The following is a 26,365-nucleotide window of genomic DNA, read 5'->3' on the forward strand; positions in this document are numbered from 1 at the left end:
CCTTTCTCCCTCTTGCTTATAATGACAATAAAATGTATCCAATGCTTTCTGAAGGGTCTTACAGATGCAAACTAGTCTTAACATGAAAGAAACCCACTAGAAGAGACTGCAGACCAACATGAATACCTTTAAGTGCTGGAGTGTATAAAGTACCAATTGGATTAATAAAGGACACACCATCCTCCCCATCCATCTCTGGGTCATTGTCCTCTGCAGCATTGCCACCTATGTCAAACCAGAAGTTACCTTAACAGACCGAAGCTCATTAGCACTAAAATACAGATAAGCATTGCAACATGCGTGGCTTCAGTGTATTTAGGGAGACATCCAAATGAGAAAAGAGAATACATCGAAGTATTTAAAATATAGGGATTACCTAGTGAGCTGTGGTATGAAACACTGGTCTTTCGGGTCTAGAACTTCAATTTATAGCAGCAGGTTATTACAGTCTTAGCTCTATTTTAGACAAGCTGTTGCAAATTAAGGTATGAATTTCATCTTTAACCATTTGGATGCTGTGAAAACACACAAGCCCTTCTCAGTATCATTGTGGCCAAGAGACTGGAAAACACCAGTGCTCAGTTCAGTATCCCTGCTGATCGAGGTATGTGTCAGCAGAGGGAAATGAGTGATCTGATAATCCCTCTTCTCCTTTGCACCCTGAAAACAGGGTGGTCCACCAGGAATGGGGACTGGAGGAATTTGCTCTTCAATTGCTCATTTGTGCTTGGCCATATAAAACATACTAGGAGCAAAGTATGAGCAATCCATGGTACAAGTCAGAAGCATAGTACAGTCCATGTATTTCGTACAAGCATGCAAAGATCCTCCCACCCCCCCACAAAAATGGCTTTTCTTCTTTAACCATCTTCAGTACAAAGCAAAGTTATATCATGTGAGGCATTCTGTTGGGAAAAGAAGCATTACACAGAAACATTGGTACAAAACATGCACTTATTCAGACTCCTTACTTCCTCTCAGAATTTCAAGTGTATCATGGACTTGATTTAAGCTGTGGAGAACCAGGGGTTAAAAAGTCCACCACAGTGCAGATGGCTGAAGAAACTATGAGGCCCAGGAGATTAAGGATTAGTAGAGATCTTGAATCTGGTCCACACCAGTTATAATCAACATAATGCCATCTGACAGCTGTCCTGAGACCCACATGAAATTAGTTCCTCGTTGCCTGAAGTCAACACCACCATCATTATTAAGAGGGGTCCTGGCTGGCAGCCTGAGCACAGGAACCATGGAGCAGTGGAGCCGCTCTGCCCCCAGACACCACCTGTGTAGGACTGAGGCCTTCCCATGGCAGGGCAGGGTGGAAGCAGCTGCACCCTTCACCCAGCATAAAATCTGGCATCCAGTCTCCAGGACCAAAGTACTCAAAATGCAGTGGAGCACACAGCCTACGGCTCCTGCTCCTTCAACATTATAACCCAAAAATGGATGGCTCAAGAATCACAGAAGGATCTTGATGGCACATTTTCCAGACTGCAAAGCCAGGATTAAAGCTGAAGGACTGACATCTGGCTGTGCTCTAAGACTAAATGCCATATGTTCATCTAGCGCTAAAAAGGCAACACACAGACATACTATTACGTAACAGTCAAATATGCTAGCTACAGGAGAATTATCTATCAGCCTTTTGCTGACCATTAGCACTAAAGGAGGGGAAGGGACACCTTGAACACGAAGCCACTTTACCTATATATCCTCCGCCTCCTCCACCTGAGGAGCACCCCCCTCCACCCCCTCCGAAACCCCCTCTTGTCTCCCACCCCCACTTCTTCATGGCCTGGGGGCAGGATCTTCCTCCAGTAGCACCTTCCAGCAAGGATTTTCCTGACCACAGGAAGGAAGTGTTATCATTCCAGCCACCTCCACCACCTGTGGTTAACAGAAGAGACAAAGCATAGGCAAAGGTTATTTTTTTTTGTAAAAAAACAAACAAACACCATAGGGATCCACTGAATGAATGCTCGTTCAAAGCATCTCAGCTGAAAGTACAAATTTCATTCCGTGGTTAGAAGAGATGTCCTTTCTACACAGTCCTACAGTGACCTTACTTTAGGGCTTTGATCATGTTAATCATCTGCACTTCTTTTCACCTATCATATGAGGACTAGTATTTCCAATGGAAAATATCAAAAGATATCCCTACCTACTCTCCAGCCACTTGCTTCTAAAGCTTACTGAGCGTTCTCTTCCTCTTTGCATAAAATAGAATGTTGTTTCTAATGTGCAACAAAAGGAATTCAGTGGAAAGGATGCAAAAACATGTCCCACTCTGCTCTAAATACACCATAGTCACCTGTGACTCACTTTCAGCTTTGTAGATTGCTCAGTACAAAGTCTCTACACAGAGACTGCTAGCCAGCACAGAATTATTCTCCTTCCACATAAGCCAAAGAAACTATGAGCATGTCTAAAATAGTGCAAAGAGCTGTATGGTCTTATCATCATAGCAAACTCCCTCAACAATCATGATTTAGCAGAGGGTTGTTACAGTTAGGGTGGTATGATTAGGTTGTGGTTGGACTTGATGACCTTTAAGGTCTTTTTCAACCTCAGCAATTCTATGATTCTATGAATTCCATGATCAAAATAACAAACTTTGCTTATCAGAGGTCCAACACTATTTTACCAGCACTCCACCATTTCTGATATCCTTGTTTAGGCCAAATATCCTGCATTGTGGGTACATCCTACACATATCTGTTGTACTCCCATGCTCCTCTGAATGTTTTCAGAAGCTTCACTTCACCTCCACAGAATCTGGGAGAATCAAATATTCACGACGGTTTTCTTAAAAAGAATAAATTTTTCTTACCTGCAGCTCCTGAATTTCCATTCAGCCCTGGAACAGAGGAATCATTCTCCAATCTTTCTGGATGAAATGTGTCTGTTTTGGCTCTGTAGGCCCTGCCACCACCTCCTGCTGCAATTATCAAGGGGACTGGTTCTCCATTCTCCATCTTAAGTTGAGAAGTAAAGGCAGTATTCAGACTGAGTCACAGATACAAATGGAAGTTCAACCATGACTAGTTACTGCATGTTGCACTAAGCAGGCATTTAGGATTGCTGAACACTATAAATTACCACTGCATTATTTAGGCACCAGCATCCAAAAGATTAATGAATAGCACTAGTTCTACCAAATTCTGCAACAAGGAACAGAGGCAATTGGCAGCTCTGTGAATTACAAATCATGTAATGTTATCATGTTATAAGCTTCATCAAGCAAAACAGCTAAGGTGCAATGCCCTACACAGTGCAATATAATGTCTGCACTTGTGAAGGACTGCTATATTGGAAACTGAACATGCAGAGTTATGTAAAATTATGTAGAAGTCAGGCTATTCAAACATATTCTTCACCAGGGTGAAAATGGTGTTTGGAAAGAGTATCATCTCAGACAATGCACAACAGTACAGGTCAGTGGCTTCTAGCTGTAGAGTTGCCCATACAAAACATACAGGCTATATTCAGCTTTTCTTGTTATTACATCATGTAAGTTAAATACCTAGCTGAAGTCTCATGTTCTACAACGACATATTTAAATAAAAAGGAATTTGCCCTTTGCTGTAGGTATTATGCTTCAGAATCTTAGTTTGCATTGAAAAAAATTATCTGTTTCCAACTGTTGCAAAGCCAATTCCAAGCCACTAAAGCAAGCACGGTGATACTGTGAAGCCATTCTAAAACGTGTGAAAAGCCATCTCTGCTCTCTACCTCTCTATCATCTGGAAATAAAGGACACCCAGAACTCTTTGTGGCCCCTTTCTCATAGGTGTATAAAATAGCTATGATGGCTGTGATGCTGGAGGCAAGTGGCAGTACGTATTCATGCTGAAGGTGCACAAAGACTATGTTTCCATACCTTAAATATGTAAGTTGCACCTCCCCCACCTCCACCTCCTCCTGCCCATTCATTGACACTTCTGTTCACACGTATCTCCTCTTCAATCACATTGTTCTCTCCAATGCAGACTTTCTGTATAATGTCATTAGTCTGCAAACAGAAGAGCAGGGCTGAATTCTGAAAATAAATTTCTATGTTCTAGTACATACACAACTCTTATGGTCCCTCAACCCTCTCAAACCATGTCTATCAAGAGCTAAAGTGTATTGGAGGCTCACATGTGTACCAGAGCTAACCTAAATAGTCATAGTACGCACAGTAGCACAGTGTCTACTACAAAGCTCAGTGTAGATTAATCCAGCAGCAATAATATTGCAATTACCAGAGCTAGGATGTTCAAAGTCTATGAAAACAACTGCTATCCCACCTTTGACTGCAATGTTGACACAACATTAAAGAAAACACTTAACTAGAAAACCCCCACAATTACCACCTAGCATTTTTTCCCCTCCACCATTTAGCACCAAACATAATGAATCTTCCACATCAGGCAAATCACTGAATTCACTGACTTATTTCAAACAGAACATTAAGCCATTGTTTCTAAGTGCTTCTGGTCTACAATCTAAAAACAAACCAAAACAAAACGATAATTCCTGCTTCGGTTTTAAATTGGAACATTAAGTGCATGGAAAGATGGGTTTTGCTTTGAGTTTCTGTAAACCACAAGCTCTGCTTCTTGCTTATTTTGTTTTATAAGTTTCACCTGAGTAACCCCACCTTGTTATGTACACCACAGTCACTAAGCTAATGACATTTTAAGAAAGAAATGCACAAACAGTTGTACAGCAGAACTGTTATGTTTCTACCTACTTTCACATATGTATTTTCTTTTGGAAGAGAGACCTGTTAAAAGCATCTTCCTCAAGTTGTTCTGTTGACCAGAAAACTGTGCCAGAAAATGAATGCCATCTACTTAGAGTTTGTGGACTTGTCTATGGAGCAAAACGACCCTCTCCTTTACCCTTTCCTTAATTGACAGGAACTTGGGTGGGGATGATTAATATGATGACAAAGTCAATGACTCAGAGGGGCCACTAGATTACAACTGAATTAAAAAAAAAATCCTTCATAGCGAAGACATAACTGATTACAATCCAATCTAGTAAAGGTCCCTTCAACAAGTCAATACAATCTCTCTGCTTCAATGAAAGAATTACATTAGCACTCAATAAATTCTCACTGAGATTACAGAGACCTGAAATTTAATGACTCCATATATTACACTGAGCTGGAATGTCCTAGTTATAGATGTTAGATGGAAGTTTGAGTTAGGGCACTTCTTATTTCAAAGAGGCTTCATATTTATGGTTTGTTTGTAGATGTGTGTAATTCCAGGTTTAACATTATTTATTTCAGCACATGGCCTTGAAAACCCCACTTTCTTGTCTGCATCTTTCAAACCTTCTCTGCTCTAACAGACGGTCAAACTTTCACTTCCTGGATGCCAGCCATCTAAAAGTTGAGAAATGCACAGCATTTAAATGCCCAGCTCAAATCTGTAGGTGAAATTACAGTAGATAAGGCTTAGTTCTGTTCATGACAATCTCTTAATCCCAAATCCTCCAAAGAATACTAAAAGATTAACAGATTACTGCATCTGCAAATGGCAGAAGTTGCTCCTTTCCATCTAGGTATTTGCAGCAACGTTTAACTAGTACCACAAAAACCAGGGCTGTCTCAGCAGGAATTCATTTGTCTCTCCCAATCCCATACAGAAAATAAACAAACGGGCACAGTGAGGTGGGCATCTCCCATTGCAGAGTACTGTGCTTGTTGTAGGATTGGACTAAATAGCAGAGCAAAGCCAAAGCTCTGTGAAGTCAGAGGAAAGGAAGGCAGGGTTGACTTCTCCCTCTGCAAACCCACACAGGTACTCTGAGATATACAGACTAATCAGAAGCCTGTAGTAATATCAGTGGGGCCGGAATGTTGAAGTGACCCTACTGATACGGCTCTTTATCTCTGGATATTCAAACCCTCTCAGTAAAACTGCACATATCCCTTGAAACTTATAAACCCAAACTTCTCACTGACAATGATTTTCTCTGTAAACAGACAAAATTCCACCAATTTGTAAGTATTATGGCAAAGCAAAAAGGACAATCTCTTACACTAGGGCAAGCATCTTCTCCTTGCTGTCCCACCAAGATATACAACGTATCATCCTTCTGGAGGTCAAAAATTCCCAGTACAGACACGCCGTGGGATCTCACCATGGTGTTCTTCCCTCCTTTCCCACCAGCAGCTCCATAACCTGAGATGCTGCAGGAAAAAAAAAAACAAAACCACAAGGACGTGGTACCTGAGTTGTTCCAGACAAGTGGAAGATAATAGCAACGACTGACGGGCACTGAGTGCTTTGTACACTCAGTGTGAACTCTACACAGTGTCACAGGGCCGTGCCCCAAAGACCTGACAACTCTAAACGCATATAAAGCCAAAGCTTGAAGAATGAGGTCTTCTGTTCTATGTGAGTCTATGAACTTGGGTAGCCAAAAAACAGCTTATGTCACACTGCTGAGGACACACTGCATAAGACCCTGTGGTTTCAAATTTTATATATATAGCATATCTTGTTTCCCAGAAGGCATGCCCTTGAGAGGTTTGCAGTGAGCACTGCAAAGATCAGAAGCAGTAGAACTAATGAGTACAGCACATATGGCTAAATAGAACCTTATGCACAATATTGATGGGGAAATTTAAGAAAGCAGACTGTCACCAGTCCCAGTACAGTGGACCAGATGGGAAACAGTTCTCAAATTTCCAGGAACAGAGTGAAAAACAGTAAATGGGCACACTACTGGCAGTAAACAGGGAAGGCAAAAGCCCCCTGGCTTAACTCACCATGAACATCACACTGTCTCCAGCCAGGAGCAGCTAGTTTGCATGCAGAGGCTGCTGCAGTCTCAGGTAAGGCACTGGGACTTTTATTCCAAGCAATTAAGATTCAGTAGTCCTTACTATTGTTGATAGACTCAAAAATTGGACTGCTCAGATCCTCCTTCTCCTTTTCTATGTACATAAACATCTTGTATTTGAAGCAGTTTTTACCACGAGACTGCAAAGCATATCATAAATATCACGAAACACACATTTCTGCTGCAACAAAAGACATATTCACTTGACTTCATCAGCAAGTGGCAAACCAAGCCAGCTCAGTTTAGATCTGAAATAAGTAGGTGATTTTCCAGTGACTTCCACAGCCTTACAGCTATTCCTAGGAGAGTAAAATTCAACCTGGAGTGCGTAAACAGTGATGCAAGGCTGAAGATACAAATTTTTTCCTTGTCTTCCTACCTATTCCAATAAAGACACTCTCCTTAATTCCTATCCTTTAGCATATGATGGGTCTTTGCCCTGCACAGTCCTGCAGGCTGAAAGCAGAACAAACCAGCAGAGCTCAGTGTCTACGAGCACCCTGACCAGGTCAGGCGGGCAGCTTCCTCCCTCAGGGAACAACCAGCTCACTTTCAGCTAGCTCCTGCCCTGAAAGGAACTCACCTTGTGACACCACTCCGAGGCAGCCAGCCTGGAGCAATTTTGATGTCACAGCAAACATGGAGCATCAAGTGCCTCATAAAGCAGATTAGATCCTTGCAATGTGACATGACTATGTTCATGCCACTCTCGGTAACCAAAGCAATCATTTCTCAGTAAGGCTGCACTGGAGCCAGCAGAAAAAGTGGTAAACACACAGTACTGGGCTCCCCTGAGCAGACACTGCATGAACCTGAAGGCTGAGCTAAATTTACTGTGGAATTTTGGAATGCTTAATGAAGTGCGCTGTCAGGCACAGCAAGCTGGCACAGCTAATCGGCTGCAATTAGGGCCATATTTTTCTGTGCATAAACAGATTTTGCATATAAGCAGTGATATCACAAAATTTGAGAAAACCCATTTCTGCCTCATTCAAAGGCTGCAAACAAATAATAAATGGCAGGTTTGGGAGACAGTCATTCCATATTTAGAATGTGTATTGCTATTTAAACAGATGGGTTATCTTGACTTCAGGTTAGAGCAGGATCCCTTTCCTTAGGCAAGACTTTCTTTTATGGCAAGGATACACTTAAACCATATTGGCCTTGAAGAAAGTCACACTACCTGAGAAGATACAAGCAAAACACAGCATACCTTCCTTAACACTTCAGGAAGGAGCAGCATGTGCATAGGGCACTGACAGTACAAGCACAGCCTTGTGTTTTTGTTTTACGTTACAAGAAGTGACAAGAGAAAAGAGAATTGTGGAAGTGACATCAAATGGTCATACAGAAAAATGGACCAAAGTTTCTTGCTTTAAAAAATGAATGAATTTGGTTAATGGATGGCAATGTAATTTGTTACAGCTTGCTTCTTTCATAGTTGATCATAGGCATAGATGTGGGATGACAAAGTCTTCCGAATACTTTGAAGACAATCTAAAAATAAAATATATTCTTTTATACTGCCTAACTGTATTATTGTTATACAATGCTCACCTCATGGGATTGAACCAGCTTATTTTGTCTGCATGAGCACTGGAGCATATAAGAATGCAATCTTCAAATGAAGCAGCATGCAGTGTGTGGCATCCTACCCAGGCCTTCACAGATAGCGAGGTAAGCTTATGTTAGCAGAGTTTTGTGAAAAGTTAAGCTTTCTGTCTCTGAGAGTTAATAAAGCATATTTTGCCTTGGTTCACACGATCTACATTCAGCTTATTCAATTACTAGGTATGTAACTCACTGTGCTGCATTACAAAGTGCAAGATGCACTGATGAACCATACCAGCTTTCTAAACAGCCCAACAGCCAGCTGGAGGATTTTATCTCTGGGTCAGATAAATTGGAGATGGGTATCAGATGGACCTACAGGATTCGCAGTGCAGTAGGCCTGCAAGGGAAAGCTAAATACAGGCTGTGGATTTAGACTCTGGAAAGCCTACTGCTGATATTGCAACTTGATGTTTTCCTAGAGCTGTGCTATGCTGGAGGGGAAGGGGGGTCCCTCCTGCTCCTCCAGCAGCTCCGAATCAGGAATATGTCAAGATAATTTAGGTCCACAGTTGCTGCCTCCTTTCCTCAGGCTGTGAATTCTCTACAGCAGCCTTAGTAAGCACAGAAGAGAATGTCATCTAGTTAATGATATTAGCCATTTATTATCTATACTGAACTAAAAGCCTGTTAGGTCATTTTTAGGACCTTAAATATTTACGTCCTTCCTGCAGGAGCCTCATTTCACCTGTGGTTTGTATTGTGTAGCAAAAATCAGCCTACAGTTGCACTAAAATTTTGGCTCTTTCTTGGCCTATAATATTAAAGAAATGACAATACTGTAAGTTTATTGCCTCTTCTCTTTTGGGCTACACTTTATATCCTTATTTACTGAATGCTGGTCCTGAAAAATTCTCTTCACCTCAGGCAACTCATTTTTGATAGTTGAGTAAAATGTCATGAATGCTTTCTTCATTATCATCAATCCTTCTGGTAATAGGCACTCTGGCAGAACTTGAGCATAGCCTAGTCAGTTTCTTATAACTGCTTTGCAGCAGACTTCTGATAGAGACTGGTATCTACCCCCAATATATATATATTTGTGATAAGACTAAAAAAAAAAACCTAAAAAAACCCAACAACAACAGAGAAGATGCCAGTACGTTTTAATTGAAATTTGTCCAAAGACTACACTAGAATTTTCTGCTTCAAAATCCATGACACTGTCACTAGTTGCAATAGGGAATGCTGCATTAAGGATACACCAGATAATCGTTGATTCATTGAGACAAAGTGGTGCAAGTTATAGCTTGATGTTACTATTCAGATACAGTGGGCTAAGCTTTGTACCTTTCCTCCCACAAGGAGCAAAAATAGGAAAAGAAAACTGGTAAAAATCAGCTTAAGTTGCATTAAATTGTACCTGATCCTCTCCCTTTAAGGACAACTCTGCAGGGGGATTTAAATGTTTTAACTCTCGGTGTCAAAGCCTAACACTTAGGTGGCTGGCTTCCAAAATCAATTCTACAGTACTGATAGGCATAGAGACTCAACATACTATATCTAGTTCCAAAACAGAGCAGAGGCTGATGCAATCTGTCCTGTAAGAAAAGCTGACAAATTTGTACCTCCTATATGAGATGAAGTGTGAGAAAAACTGGTTCTGATCCCAGAGTTCAATGGATAGCATATAGGATGCATTGACCTTGGCTCGGGGAGGTCAAAATACTCAGTTTTCAGTTATTTATAAAGCTTTCCCTTCCTGTAAGGTACTTAGGCTGAATATTTATGTGCCTCGGGACAGTTGTTTCTTCTTTTCTCCATTTCACCAAATAGTAGCATCTGCTGGACAAGAAATCTAAAACTGGAAAGACTGGAAATCACAAAATCAAGGAGAAGTGGATCTGCCTAAATTTCTGCATACAACACATACACGTCTAGCACGTATCCGCAGCTTGGTGAAATTTTAACACAAACACGTATTATGAGAGCACCAGATGTTTTCCCTTACCTGTATGTGTTGGTTGCTGGTACTCTCCAGATTTGAATACCTTGGAGAATCCCCTCAGCTCCGACAATCACACTGAGGTTGGAGTTCCTGTAGGCATCGTTGCATTGGCTCTGTGTGGGGCCATAGGCTCCACTAGCACCACATGTTGTGAACAGCCAGTGATCTGAAATGAGAATGTAGACAAACCATGCTCTGAGCACACAAAGATCAAGTAGCTGCTCTGCTCTTCATCTACTCCTTGTTATTGCAGTACCAAGAGAAGAACTTGGCCCTTGAGGTTTTAGCTAGAACAAATATTCACGCAATTCTTTCAAATGACTCATAACACTGTACAGCTTTGACAGCTTCTCATCTAAAACTTCTCAAAACTGCTACAACCATGAGCACGGCTTTACTTTTTCTAAGGCTCAAAAAGGCAAAGATAACAGAGTAGAACAGAAGTAAAATGCAGCACAGACCACTCAGTCTCTGGCTTTACCCATTAGGCTGTTAAACAGCATACCCCTAACCTCAAGAGTGTGCATTTTAGCCATTGCAGCTCACATTTACATTTGATCATTGAACCTATTTTGTATGGGAAAGTAGCTGTTAATTAGATAAAAGCCTGTAAATACGTCATTATCTCAGTGAGTACAACATAACAGTAAACTGATAACTTTTTGAAAAATGATTTAGATGAGATTCAAGTTAAGTTTCAGAAGGCAGGACACCTAACTGGTCTGTAGAACAAGCATACAGCTCTTCATGTTATAGTTCAGATGTTTGGGTATAAATCAATGCATATCTATTGCAGCCTTTTTCATCAAATGGAAAGACCAGCTCAGTACAAATAGATTTCTAGAACATGGCTTTGATGATTTGTGTCTCACAAACCTGAATTTTAATTTGAATACATGATGCCATCATGTTGCAAGATCACAATGCTCTTATAATACCCACCTCAACATATTGTCTCATAAATAAGGAAATATTGCCTACGTAATCAAAACTAACCTCTAGATGGAAAATAAATAGACTGGGCAGTTTTTGGTGCACATTATGTGATTTATCATCCATATTTGTTAACAAGCTAACACACACAATCCAATGAACTCTATTATTGGAGTTCATCCTACTGACAGAGAACATGGCAGTATAATAAACTGCCATTAAAAGCAAAAGGCTTGAAACATGTCTAAAGGAAATATTACTTCTATAAATGATGCTGGGCCAGCCAATTCTCCTTCTAGCATTGGCGAAGAGTAGAATTTTGCCACCCAACTTTCTCTACTGCAATACAACATATGCAGGCTTTTTCAGAACTAACTAGCTCAAGAAGTGAGAACATCAGCTACATTCTGCTTCTTGGCATCTGACGCTATTTTCTGAGCAGCCCAGGTCCAGAACTGATAACGAACAAGTGTCTGGACAAGAAAGGCAAGCACTTCTACCATTACTGCTGCTGTGGCAGCTCACCAATCAGAAATAAAGGCAACACAGTAGTAAAGCCAACCACAAGTTTTCACAAACTAATCCTGGAGATGGGCTAAATTCATTCTTCAATGCGTGAAATGGATCAAACGATTTGATAGTAGTGCAAGTGGCTGGTTCTTCTGAAAAACCTTCATAACAGAGCCTTGGCTGCTCTTGAAGTAATGCGAAACTGCTTTAGGAAAGCTTCCCTATCTAAGCATTGCTGAGAGAATAAGCTCTTACGTCTTACTGCAAAATCCATATCACTTCTCCTCAAGACCACCCTCCAAGGACCTTCTAGGGACTTTTCTACTGTTGTACACAGATGCATTTATTTTACTTTTTTCTCAAATCCTTCAGCAATAGATGGTTATATAAAGTCTTAAAATTAGTAGATAGCAAATGGAATAATTCCCCTCTCCTCCTCAAACACCAGTACACTCCCCTCCATGAACAACAGGCAAGAAGGGAAAGCACCTAAGCAAGCAAGCAGGCCTACAGGTTTCTATGCAAAATGCTTCAGTTGCTCTGATTCTGCAAATACTTACAGTCTTACACCTGAAGTTACTTAAGTTTATATTTTTATTGGGGAAAAAAAAAAGAAAAAAAACAATGAAAAAACCCATCATCAAAAGCAAAGCGAAATTTCACACAAAATGGAAGATGAGACACCTTCTGTCAGCTATCACAGCAATTTAACATTGCAGCATCCCAGTGGGCTAAGCCACCTGCACTGAAACATATGTTTAGTAAAGCAGACAGGTAAATGTCTTTGCTTGGAACAATAAGAAGCCATTTGGATGTCTCTGGTGAAACATCAAAAACGTTCCCAATGGTAGCAGCAGGTGACCTTCAAGAGGACAATATACCCAAAAGATGAGAGAGTGATATGGAAAATGGAAAGGAATAAAACCTAACACAGACCACAGCATGTGCATACTGCTGCTATGGTTAAGCTTTGCATTTACAATTTACTCCATTTAAACAAACTTCCCTCCACTTCCCTCCTTAGTTATCTGCTTACATGGCAGAAGTACCTATAGACTGTCCCACATGCAACACACAGCATGGCTGTACCTGCAAGAGGCAGCTCTTGGCTCTCACTGGGCACCATGGGCAGGGGATCAATGAACTGCATCCTATTCCAAAATCTTAGATTTATCTTAGATTTCAGAAGCAGTCCTGTTGTATTGACACAGTGGTATATGCATGACTGCATCTAAAGCCTACTTGGTTCTGCACTTGCTTCATTCTGTGCAAGAAAACATATCTAGCTGCTCAGTTCATGCAGATGGTGGACAGGAATGAAGACATGCTTCAGAAGCAGCAGAGCTGTGGTGACATTCAAAAAAAAAAAAACACCAACAGTTGGAAGAAGCCTGGCCCAAGTGATGTCTGACTGCAGATGATTTCAGGGAACAAGGGTTTCAGTAAAAGCCTACAGTCAGGTATTGCATGGTATCCTCATTTGTCACTCCTGCTCTGACCTGCAAACAATAGTTCTTCTCTTGCTTATCTCCACTTTTATTTTTATACCAAAAGCCATTCCAACATTTAACAGCTTTGCTGCTGAATTAAATGGAATAGAATACAGCACGGGAAGAAGTTGCCCCTCATTTCAACATAAATAGCACAGATAGGCCTCAATTACAATTTTGGAACAGATGAAAAACCTTTCACTTCCCTTCCTCTTCTCTCTTAAGTTTCACAAAACTCATCCTCAATCTGCAGAAACAACAGTAGCTGAAAATCTTAAATGGTATTAAAACAGACTCAAAGTACTCCCTACCGTAGATAACCCACCATATTTCTTTTTGAAGTAAGAATAACCCTTCTTTTTTAGAGCAAGAATAACCATTCATTCATTCCCTGTAATGTATAGGTTTTCTCTTGATTCTCAAAATGACTGCAGCGTGTCTCTTGAGCTCAGGACTTTTACAGGTTGCTGCCTGCCACAGCACAGCAGCTCACCCTAATTCCATCTGAAGCATTGTTTTCACCTCCAAAGACTAAAGCAGCAGCCCTGATCCCAAACTCCTTAAGCAGCCAGCTGAGAAGCACTTCTTTTTTTTTTCCCCGCTCGTGTACAACTGCAATCCATTACATTCTGCATGGCACTGCCTCTGCTTCAATCTGCAGTGTGTGACAGGGAGCACTGCTGGCACTGCTTTGGAATTCTGCCTGACTTCATACAAGATACAGATGCCCGATTTCCAGAAACAGCTGAGAATTCCCATGATGAAAATTAACAGGAAGCCAAACGCAGGGTCCCTAATAGATTCTGCCATGGGCAGTTGCAAGATGCTAACTGGATTTAAGGACTGGAAATGCCAGCTTAGTGTAGGGGGAAGAAAATAAATGAATTGAGTTTCAGAATTGGGGTATTACAATTTCAGTGAATAATTTATATATTGATAGAATGCCCACATTCATGGGAAATTTGGCAAAGAACTATTTGGTCTGCTGCCTGCTCACCCACACACCTGCCCTCCTCAAGCTGCCTGGGAGGCTTCCCAACACACTGCTAAGTTCCCAGAAAAAAATATTGTGCAAGAAATGCCATTTAGCCCCTACTAGAATAGATTAAAAAATAAAAAATTATTCTTCCCAACTTTTCTTCCCAATTAGATTTACTGATATATTTACACACGTTGACAATTATTTTCTTCTTTAGAGCAAGAATTCTCATTTCTGCACTGCTTGGCTGGGTACATAAGATGCACAGCAATTAACAGTGCTGGATTTCAGCCGCAGCAAAGGGGACGGATGCCTGGCTCAAGCAAAGGAAAAAGAACAAAAGCCCACAAGACTTGAAATGATTAATTATTTTGAGGCTCTGATACAACTCACAGCCCAAGGCAGCGCTGCTGCAAATAACAACAAACAGCAAAGAAAAGAAAACAGAGGCACAAAGCCTAAAGCACATTTGTACTGCTAACGTAGAAAGCAATTTGACTGTCACATACAGCATATGAACCCCACATCACAAAACAGCCGCTGGCATTTTAGCTATACCTCAAGGGTCTCAATGTATTAAATGGCATTTGTTAAATTAAGCTGGTTTGAACCAAGGTTTAACTTGTTCCAAACCAAAGCTTTCCTGTGATTTGAGGAAATCACAAACTAAGCACCATGGTGCTGGGCTTCTTTTGGAATGCAACGTAAAGCAGTGGCAAAATGCATCAGTGCGATGTAACTATGTGTGTAGGCACTATTAGGGACACACTGCCACAACCTCTATTCAGGCAAGAGGCTATCTCACTTCCACTAAATTAATAAAAATAAAAAAAGAGTTAATAAGGGTTATAAAGCCTACCATTTTAGGAGCACAAAAACCCCAGTGGCTAAAATTATGGAAGCAATTAATTCTGTTAATTGTCCCTCAGTGACTTCATTTCACTGAGGCAGCTGTGAATGAACACAATGCCATGGACAAGCAGAACACTTCCTTTATCTATTTGTAAAAGCATTCACAAAGTCCTTTGAAACATTTGACCCATAAAGGAAATCAGAAGCTGACTCAAGGCCAGGCTGTGGCTCTGGGCAGCCTGGTCTGGTGGTTGGCGACCCTGCACATAGAAGGGGGTTGAAACTAGATGATCATTGTTGGCCTTTTCAACCCAGGCCATTCTGTGATTGTAACAGGAGAGCAGTGATATTTGCCTGCCATTGATGAAGGCAATGGAAGACTTGGACATATTTTTCAGCTCAACAAGAGCTGCTGTAATTACAAATGTATATCAGATCACACCTCAGTGCCATTTCCAGTAAATACACATAACTTTTTTCTTGTTTTAGAATTTTCTTATATGTCCATCTAGATAAAGGAAACACCACCAGGACATCCTCTGGGGAAATTATCTGTGTCAGTACAACAGGGCAAGGAGCTGGCTTTGAACAATGATGAGAACGGTTTGTTTCTTGCTACATTCAAGAAGCAGTAACTAACAAAGCAGCATGAAGAAAATTAATTTCCATAAAGGCTGCTTAGTAGGAGATGCTAATAACTTTTTGGATTTTTTTTTCCTCATTTAGGATTGCAAAGAGTAATAAAAACGCAAGTTGGATAACAGAGACCAGGGCAGGAGGAGGCAGCAAAATTATTTCAAAACCTTTCCTTGGATTTATAGCAATTTCTGCACAGTTTAAACTGTTGTTTTTAAAGAGTAAAGGCAGCTTTAAATTTTAGGCCTAAAATCTGTTTATTTTAATGGTTTGTTTAACTCTAGAGAGCAGGAATTCCAATTTAACTTTGCTGTGTTGGTTCTCAGTATTGTATCTTTGCTGTTTTTAATCCTCTAGAGAAAGCAAGTGCAAACACTGCAATAAAGAAATTCATGCCTACATCATCTAAGATCCCACTACCCATCCATCTCTGAACGTTTTCTATCACTATTCAGAATGCTCCTTTTGCTGAGGAGGAGGGTACTGAGCCATTTGTTCGCTGTGTTAATTGATGCTTAATACAAAAATACAATTCTGCAGATACCTTTATTGCATTACGCCAACAGTTCAGTTAGTATAATTGCGCACAAAAAGCAACCAAATGTAATTTTCTTCTACTTAATACTCGCTTTGCTGTTCCTTTCAGCTCCTTCATCTGATTAACTAATGTGACTCAGAGTTCTTCCGAGAAACAACTATGTAAGCACTTGCAACAGGACACCCTCTGATGCAAAAAACCCAAAGTCTTTACAACCACCAAGTGTGTGGGGAAGAAACTGGAGCTGAAGAAAATGGTAATCCAGTCCAGAAGACTACGTGGTGACAGCTTCCATGCAGGAAACCATGGTTTCACAATAGCAGATTGGATGGCACAAAACAGTGCAAGATTTGAGGGGAAAAAGCTTAGCATTTTTTCATTCATTTTACAACCCACCACTTTGGTACCATGTACCCTGACACAAGTAAGTTGTCAGCAGGCTGATGAGATGCTGAAACATCAAAAGAGAGGCTATCCTCATGGCATTTAGGGCCTACTCAGAAGCATCAGAAATCTTTAATTAAAGCTTGAGCGCTCCATTTCTTGTTATCTCCCTTTGCCTACCGAGAATCCTATTTTCTCCCCTTGCTTATTCATGATAGTCATTTGTTTACCTAGAATTCCTCATTAGTGCTCTCTGTATCTCTCTGTGCCTGAATTTTCCATACTCTCGTCTTGTCTATAAAAGGAAATTGCATTGGTTTGATTTAAATTGGCTTTTTAATTGGTTGTTCAGCTCCCTGTAGAGAGATGCTGTGGTTTGAGCAGTTGTCAGTTTTACTTAAACTAATAGCAAAGAAATGTAAGAACTAAGCTGAAGTAAGCATGCTTTACATCTGCACAACCTCTGTGCGGATTTAATCTGAAATTTCAGTCAAAAGTTCTAGTTACAAATGTGGTTGCTTCAATACTCTGGTATAAACAGCCTTTCTTGCAAGTTTTTGGCAGGCTTCTTCCAGTACCAAGTTTCACTTGCAATCTTTCTGCAAGAAGCGGGTATTCTAGTAAATGACACATTAATTAAATAATTGAAAAGGAAAACCTGTGCATAGCCTTGTGGCTGTCTATCTTGCATTGCAAGTGGCTGGGCAAATTCAGATCTACATGGATTTTCTGTGTGTCAGCCCTGGTCATCATCCAGAAACTTGAGAGAATAACATCACTATTGTGGCAGTTTGGGGTCTTATTCTCCACACAGCACATTCATTGGCCTGTCCTTTATAAATGACAGTGGCTAAAAGATCTCTAGAAGCTTCAAGATACTTTATGGTGTGGCTATTGTATATACTTCAAACCTTTTGCTGGCTTCCTGTGTATGGATCACAGAGATGTGCCAAGCCATGTCAAGCAATGGCAGGGCTGAAATAATTCACTCAGAACGGGGCCTGAGAATAAAGGGGGGGCAGTGACATTGGCTGTGATGACAATTTATTTCTTCTGCCAAAATTGGATATTCTAGCACAGTCAATGTCTGTAAGAGGTTGTTCTCAATTACAAAGGAGCAAATCCAACCCCTTACCCTTAAAAGCAATGGACTTTATTTGGATATATTGTCAGGTAACTGAAGCGGTGCCTGTCTTTCAGATTGTACTCCTAGCTGTGTAGGCTGAGCTGCCTCATAGACTTGAGGAAGGCATTTTATTATTCTGTTGTCTCCTCAGCTATAGAAACAGAGTTTTTTTCTTAGTTTCAATATGATTTCTTAAGAAGGAAGTATTACAGCCGGTGAAGCACCATATGAGCCAAAGATCACATTAGCTGTAATTACTTCTGGCTGAGCTTATATTGGTCAATGCAGTCTTCAGGACTTCAGGGTGGAGATGATGTTGTTGTTTCACTCACACAATAGTAAATATGAGGGCATGAAAGCAATGGCCTTGGCAGACGCTGCCTGAGGTTTCTTAAATGCATTACAGGATGCAGAAAGTAACAAGATTAAACCAGGGTAAAATGCATAGCCCAGGGACTAAACAAGCATCTGCACTGTTTACTGAGAGCAGGGAACATAAAGGTAAAAGGTGATTCAGTACTATAGAGACTACCTCATCCCAGAGGTGCAGAACCTGTCATTTGCTCTTGTTAAACTTCCTGTGTTTGGTGACCGACCAGCAAACTCTCTCCATCCTTAACAGCTCCTAGTTTACTATTGTTTGCAAACTTATGTAGGCAAGCATGTAAGTTCAGATCATTTAGGAAAACATGAAAGAACCCTAATGCACAGGTCCGCTCAGCCCAGTATCCTCTCACAAAGGCTCATTCTCCCTACCTAATCCTTTGCTCCTGCGTTTTTCTTGCACAGTACAGAAAATATCAATAAACTCCACTTAATGCAACCCTTGGCAGACACTGCAGAGATTTTCCACTGTTGGAGGTCACTTTACCAGAACTTGCTGGTTCATGTACCAGCAGCTGCTCTGCTGGGGCTAATATGTCCAGCTTTTCAATCTGGCTTGCAAGACTGTATGGAGCTTTTGATCACACTGGCTAGACTGCTGTTGGTATCAGAACTGACTTAACACAAGTGCATGTATTTCAACAGTACACTGCAGGTAGCAAAGTGAAACATAACGTAGAATAGTGCAGATTTAAAGTAGTCTTTTTAAGATAAAGGAATGGGAGAGAAGGAGACAGCACGAACAAACTCCTGGGCTTACTCATAAGGCAGGCATGTACCAACAATACTTCTGTTCTCTAACTTAAGCAGGGTGGTATTTCAAATTGTCAGGTAATTGTCAACTTTAGCCCCGTGTGAGGAAGAACAGCTGCACACAGTGCTAAAGGTGGCACTTGTAGCCAATGCTTCTTTCCTGTAGTTATCCTGTATTTCCATGGTCAGCCCCCCATTCTCCAGATAGGTCTGTGGTACACCCCCAGGTTGGTTGTGACCACCTGAATTGAATCAGTAAGAAAAACTGGCAAGGAAGAGGTAAAAGCAATAGACTGAAATATAAATGCATGCATACACCACAGATATTGAGAATGTGTGGGCAAGCATGAGGGAGGGAACAGGCAAATCCTTGGGACACAGTGATGTGATGAGGGGGGAGGGAAATCCTGTAACAATTTGTATCATGCCACTACAGCTCAGCTGGAAATGGGAACCATGGAACAGGAGAGAACCAGGTATACAGGACTATCATTTCTGACTAGCTGAAAATGATGTTTCTAAGATCAAGTCCCTTGCTATACTTTTTCAGTAATCTTCATTCCCCATTTGAAAAAGAGAAGTAGTTACGTTATTTCAAATCAAGCCTATATTAATTAGAGATGAGTGTTCAAGTTATCACATTCTGGACTCAGTTCATTTGCTTTGATTCCTTTCTATTTTTAAATCATGAGATCAAATAAATCTGTCCTGCAATTCGTTGTTTTTTTTTTTTTTCTCCTCACAAATTTGCAATCAAAATTACAGTTTTAACAGCTAAAGGTAATTGCTTTGTATACAGTTAGGTTTTTTGTTTGTTTAGAACAAACATAGGAAAACTTCTGAAGAAAGCCTTTGGGAGGGGAAGGGAGAGGGAAGGAAAGGAGGGGAAGGGGAAGTCATATTGCCTTTAGCTCCATTTAACTAAAACCTGCACCTGTTGGAAATCTGCTGTCTGAAAATAATTCTCTGTTCTGACCATTACCTGCTGGACCAGAAATGGGGGCAGTGCCGAGCTGGAGATTTCCCAGAAGCTTTTGTTCCCATCCAAAATTATTCGGGCCTCTTCTACTGGTGAGCAAATTGCTTGAGTCTGGAGTGGTACTTCGAGATATCTTCTCTCCATTGACTAGAAAACAAGAAGTCACAGACTGATTCATCACAGTGCTGAGTCAGCACGCAATCCAGAGCTCAAACTAAATTAAGGGCTGGAGTCTTTTCTGTTGAGAATTAGAGCATGTAGTCATAGGATATACCAGTATTAAAAGGAATGGGCAGATTGACTTTCAATTGCTGTTAGGAAACTGTGACAAATTAAAAATAAATAGGAATGGGTGATGGACAAGACAAGTGAATGAAGACGCAGTGTAGAAGTACAAAATAATCTTTATCAGCTGTTAGAAAGTTTTTCTTTTAGCCGGTTAAAATATGTACAATCTTTCTCAATTACAGCCTAACTTTAAGATCTCTTTAGAATGTCAGAACCTGAGGTGCATTTTTCTATGCACAATTGCATAAAAGGAAATATACACAGACCCAGACAGTGCAAACTAACACGAAGCAAATGATACTCTGACTGCTATTGGATGAGGAGGTAGCTTAGAGGTTTTCAACCCACTGAAAATGACAGAAGTTGTAGCTTCAAGCCTAGGAGATGAACAAGCAGTCAAGTTCTACTGTTCAAGTCAGAAGTTTCATGTGTTATGAGCAGCAATCCTCAAGCAAGTTTTTGTTTCAAAGAATGGAGCGTCAGATAAACACATTTATAATTTAAGCATCTCAGTATGCATGAGGTTATAAGCCAGACACAACTGCTCAATAAAAATCTAAATGGGGTGAATGGCAGCAGAGGTATAGGCTGAACCTATTTTAGAGGCTGATCAATCACAAAGTCTGAATCTAAATCCAAACTTTTCCCAAGGGTATGAGAGTGGGCATCTGAGTTTCTGATTCAGACTTAAATGGACATCAGTCCAAATCAAAGAAAACCAAACAACAACAACAAAAACACAACAAAAAAAATTGTTCTAATTGAACTAATTCATTGCGCTGAATGTTATTGCAAAGTTAGTGTCAATCACAGACTGCCTGTCTTTTCTGAGACAGAGTCCAACTGTCATTCATTTTGATAACTGTCACACAACAAACCAGGTCATGTCAAACTCCATAATTACAGACTGGATTCTGCATCAGTTTGCCTGGATAGGTGATGCTACTATTCGAGCTGCAGCTGACTCTCCAACACCATATGTCTTGCTATCCATTTACTGCCAAACCTGGAACCAATTCACCAGTCAGTTCCACTAATAAGATATGTGTCTGAATAGTCTCCTTTATCTGAGCACAAATATTTCAGACACATACTACTTTCCAAGTCTTTTGAAGGCAGCAACACACAATCCCTTCCCCACAGTTTCCATCCCTCTCCAAATTTCAGCTGCAAGGCAAATAAAAGACAAACCACCACTTGCAGACAGAAGGAAAACTTACTTGTTAAAAAACAGTCCAGACTAAGGGAGACGTTGTCAAAAGCAATAACAGCATTGGATCCTCTTTCCCATGAAGCAATGATCTGAAACCAAAACCTGCAGAGATAGGAAGAACAGGGATTAAAAATCTCTCTGGTAGGGGGATGAAACAGAGCTATTCAAAATTAAAGCAGTTTCAGAATGGAAGAAAAAGGCTTTATTTTCACATACAAAAATATTAAATTGATAGAGAAAGAGTCCTAACTCCCAAACAAGCAAAGATGATCCAAGGAGGGGAGCTGTACGTGAACATATGTCCTTTGAGAAGCACACGAGGTGCCAGTACTTGTTGGTTGGTGGGCTCAGGATTTAAGTGGAAATTCCAAACCATTAAACTGATTTTATTCTCATATTTTATACCTGGAAGTGTTAAGAAAAGTAAGCAAGCTGGGACTCCTGAAGTCATTTAATAGTTTTAAAAAGAATGTAGCAGTCAAAGGCTGAAATCAAGTTATGTATTTGGTGTTGATCCACCTTGAAGGAAACAAAAGATATCCAACAGTCCCAGAAGTCACAGAATGGCCAGGGTTGGAAGGACCTAAGGCATCATGAATCTCCAACCCTCCTGCCACATGCAGGGCCACCAACCTCCTCATTTAGTCAAAAAAAAAAAAAAGAAAAAAAAAAAAAAAAGAGAGCTGACACTGGCTAGTCCATAGGAACAGCAGATCTCATCATCCCCTTCACCAGTAGAAGCTGTACCCTAAATCACCCTCATTCTCATCTAGATTTTGCAGTAAATAGACTTTTGCCATTTCTATGTTAACAACAACAAAAAAAGACTGCTGTAAACTCATCCTCATTGGTATTACCAGTCAACTGGTAGAGCAAAAAAAATAATAATCCACAACCAAATATTTCAGACCTGATAGTATACAGACCATGGCATTTCTATTTTTTTTTTTTTTCAGGGCACATATAGATTTGTGTTTTCTTTTAACTTAAGAAGTTCATGTTACTTGGAAGTGTACAAGGCCATGTTGGATGTGGTTTGACTTAGTGGTTAGCAAGCCTGCCCATGGCACGGGGTTGGAACTGGATAGACTTTAAGGTCCATTCCAACTCAAGGCATTCTATGAAACTATGTTCTCCAGATATACATTTGCAACATTAAGTCATAACATTGTGCTTGAGACCTGAAATCAATTTATAAAAGCAACTGACAATGACGTGGAAGTCAGATACAAAGCCAAGAAGTTGTATCAAGACTTCTGTAGCAAGCTTCATGATGCAAGCTGCAAGAGAAAAAGAGATGTTCTTTAAACTACAGTCACTTTTGTATCTTAATATTTTACACCAGGAGAATTTGAATCCATTTATGGGTCTCTTAAATGTAGACAACTTGCTGATGGCTCCTATTCTATTTTTTGGATATGACCGTTTAGCCATTATGCAGGTGTTCCAGTTTAGATGACAAACAGATGAACAAAAAAGGTTTTTCTTAGTAGCATTCCTGTTTATTTAAAAAGCTTATACAAATCCTGTTTTCCTGCAGTACTGCAAAAATCTAATAACCAGCAAGAATTTTCTTCACACAGACTCTCATCCCATATATTCCTTATAGTTACTCATCTAAAACATTTTCTCTCATTGTTTTGGTGGCTATCAGTGTTCACATATTAGACTTGTTGCCTCCAGCAGTTTTAAAATCTGCCTCACCTTCACCAGTGAATTAACCTCACAAAACAACACCCAAGTGATGCATTTCTGCTCAGAGGTACTTTGGGGACAGTATGCCCTTCTGTTTTGATTGAGCTGTTGGACAAAGTGTGTTCTGATTTTCTTTCTCATGTAAGTTAGCATTCCAGTAGTAGAAATGACTGAACTGTATGTGAAACACATCCTAATCTTGTCTATCCAGACAATGAATGGTTGTTCTTACAAAGATTACCAAATGTCCAGTTCCTAAAAGCAGGAAGGCTTGATACAAAAGAATATTTTTGTCATGAAGTGGAATATCATCTAACATGCCCAAGAAAAAATGTAATAGGTTGCTTTTAATTCTTTTTCAAGAGACAGCCTTGCCAATTTCCACTGCAGAAACACTGAGTCCAGAATACATAAAAGGTTTCCTGAAGTTCACCAGTGATGAAAAAGATAGAAGAGCTCCCAAAATAGAAGAATTGTGCAAACGTCAAACACTGTCAGGACCACCAGTGTTGCTCTGGTTGCCTACTAATCTATGGCTTTTCTTTAATTTTCTAACATGAATGCAGATTCAGTACAAGCCTTCCCTTGAGATCAGCATTACTGCAACAAATAGTTCATCTTTTTCTCTTCTCCAATTTAATGCCACTATTAATTTAGAAATATGATGTCTTTCAAATTCCATTGAAACAAGATCATCAGTTAACCAACACTTCAATCATTAGCTTTGGTGGTTTTAGCTTAATGGGCTAATTAAGGGAAATTTAATCAAAACTGAAGATGGAAATGTCACACATCAGTGAGGAGGAAAAAAACGACAGACGATCTCCTTCCCTTGCCCCCTCCTTTTTCTTCTGTTTGATCCGTGCTTACTGAAATCAATGAAACAACTCCCCTTGGCATTGCTGAAAGCTGATACTGAAATACCAGACAGACAAGCTACAGTGGTGACTGAGTGTAACGCAGTAGGTGGCTGTGACTCACTGTTACTTCTACAAAGCTGTAAGTGGGCTACGCTGACTGTGCATCCAGTACTTGGTTGAGCACCCATGGAGCACAGATGCTGGTCTGCCACACTTTGTGGATGTGGTGGATGGTCATGAAAGGCCATTCATGAAGGCTATTATAAAGAAGCAGCAAAATCAGTGTTCACAGTTTTGTTACCGTTTTATTAAAGTATTATTATTAAATTCCTCCAAACATCCTCACATGGAATCCAAATCCTGATCAGATAGCTGTGCTTGCAAGCTACATTTCCTCATTAGAGTAAAAATATGGCGGTTATGAAGCGTTTTGATGACTTTGATGCTAGAAAAATTGCTACTTGAGGACTGATTTCTGTCTCCTCTTTTGCCCCATTTGGATCAACACAGCTAGGAAAAACAAGTTCCTTAGATGTCTGACAATTGGGAAGTTACATAAAGCAAAGCTAAGCATCAGCTTAACTGTAAACAGAACATGTAGTCTTTTTTAAATTTTTTAATAATCTGTTTGAGGCAGATGGAAAATGTTGTAACAGGTGGGCAAGAAAAATTAATTCAAATCTCCCATTGGGGAGCATCAACTCAGCTTTCTGAAGGATTCAAGTTTCACATAAATTCAAAAACCACTCAGGGGTGACTACTGATGAAATACTTCAGAATCACAGTTAAGAAATGCCACCAAAGGCATAGCAAATTACTTTCATTTGGTTTGTTTCTTTGGCCCAACCCATGAAATTAGAATCCAGATGAGCTGTTCTTTGAAAGGTAACACCAAGTACATTCCAAATCAGTTAAAATTGACACAGAAACAGGACAGCACTGAACCTTCTGTACTGCAGTTTTCCTCACTTCTCACAAACTTTAGATCCTATTTCAGAGTGTTCAGTATTTGAGACTAACGATATCATTTGGGGTTTTCATTCAGTTGCTTCTTTTTGTTCCTTAAGTTTTCCTTGCTACTAACAGAAGACAAGGTTCTCCTTGTGCTCCATGCCCCCTTCCAAAAATCTGGGGAAATAAAGAGCCAAAATTATGAAAATACATCTACATAGCTTTCATGAGGACAAATTGTTTTGCTTATGACATCTATACTTAGGTCTTCACTGCACAGAAATGTTAGATTTCAGGTATATTACATCCTCTGCTTGGTAGAGGAGAAAAATCATTCTCCTTATATTGAGAACCTCAGCAAATTTTGTATGAACTCTCTGCAGCTCCTTCCCTTCAGCAGCAACTCTGAATTCCACCTAGATATTCTCTTTGGTTCATACAGCCAGTTAGGTTTCCAGGTAGCTATTATCTATTTGCTCTTATTTTAGAAGGTCTCATAGCAATAATTATTTTTTCATCTTGTCATATAGACAGGGATTATTGATCAAGATTGAATGTTAATCTCCTCTGTAGTCAACCCCCCAAGCAGTGATGCAATCACAGTGTGCCTGTTCTGCTTTGCCTCCGATGGAACCGATTTCTCTCTCTACCTAGCTAAAATAACAGCTGAACCTGCTTTGAGATCGAGGTACTCAGCGAAGAGAAACGTTTCGGGTCAGTAACCCTTATCACATACGGGTTCCCATTAACTCCTCTGTTAAAAATGATGTGTTGTTATTTCACAAAGAACTTACTATTGGGGATAAAAGACATATTCGGGTGGAATGGGATTATTTGGAGAACTATAAGCATATTAACAATTACAGTCTCAGTTACAGAGACAGAATTAGCCACTAATAAAGATTAAGTTTCAAAGGTGTTATTAAGAGCAACCACACAATATATACTCATACAAAACCTGTCACAGGTACTCACTGTCACCAAAAACCACATTTTCAGAACAGAACAGCCATCACCAGAATACCTCTATTTCAAGAGAACAGCAGCAAACTTAGTTAATGCTATAGAACAATAGGGCAGTTATTAAAGATGCAGATATTAAAGACTCATTCTGTTTTTAACCAAGTAATGTGGGACTAGTCATTGGATCCATAGAGGAAGAAAGAATAAAGAATTCTGGGTGAAGAACACACACAAGCAATAAATACAGACATGGTAATGTATAAGGAGTCTAGCTTGTATGAAGGATCCTTGGTTCTTTGTGGTAGAATGGGAAGAAACTTCAGGAATAACATGAGACAATTGTGTCTCTGAGAACAAAATATTGCTAAGAATTTTCCTTTTCTTTTCTTCCTCGGTGAGAAACTTGGCATCCTGAAATTTAGCAGA

General features: G+C 40.1%; 1 protein-coding gene across 14 annotated transcripts in view; it reads right to left on the bottom strand.

The window, feature by feature from the left end:
* Nucleotides 1-26,365, bottom strand: part of ALK (ALK receptor tyrosine kinase) — a 332,192-nt gene that overhangs the window by 23,442 nt on the left and 282,385 nt on the right. For 12 of the 14 annotated variants that reach the window (XM_090134723.1, XM_090134727.1, XM_090134725.1 and 9 more), the window contains 8 exons: nucleotides 21,478-21,572; nucleotides 19,973-20,116; nucleotides 10,409-10,571; nucleotides 6,040-6,190; nucleotides 3,884-4,015; nucleotides 2,834-2,978; nucleotides 1,708-1,890; nucleotides 127-225 (listed from right to left, as the gene is read on the bottom strand). In XM_090134723.1, the coding sequence (XP_089990849.1) occupies nucleotides 127-225; nucleotides 1,708-1,890; nucleotides 2,834-2,978; nucleotides 3,884-4,015; nucleotides 6,040-6,190; nucleotides 10,409-10,571; nucleotides 19,973-20,116; nucleotides 21,478-21,572 (1,112 nt within the window). Of the gene's footprint in view, nucleotides 1-126; nucleotides 226-1,707; nucleotides 1,891-2,833; nucleotides 2,979-3,883; nucleotides 4,016-6,039; nucleotides 6,191-10,408; nucleotides 10,572-19,972; nucleotides 20,117-21,477; nucleotides 21,573-26,365 lie in introns of those variants that run through there. The other 2 variants (XM_090134729.1, XM_090134730.1) reach the window with 2 other exon arrangements.

This window comes from Phasianus colchicus, chromosome 2 (assembly GCF_987193195.1).
Source record: "Phasianus colchicus chromosome 2, bPhaCol1.hap1.1, whole genome shotgun sequence".
NCBI lineage: Eukaryota > Metazoa > Chordata > Aves > Galliformes > Phasianidae > Phasianus > Phasianus colchicus.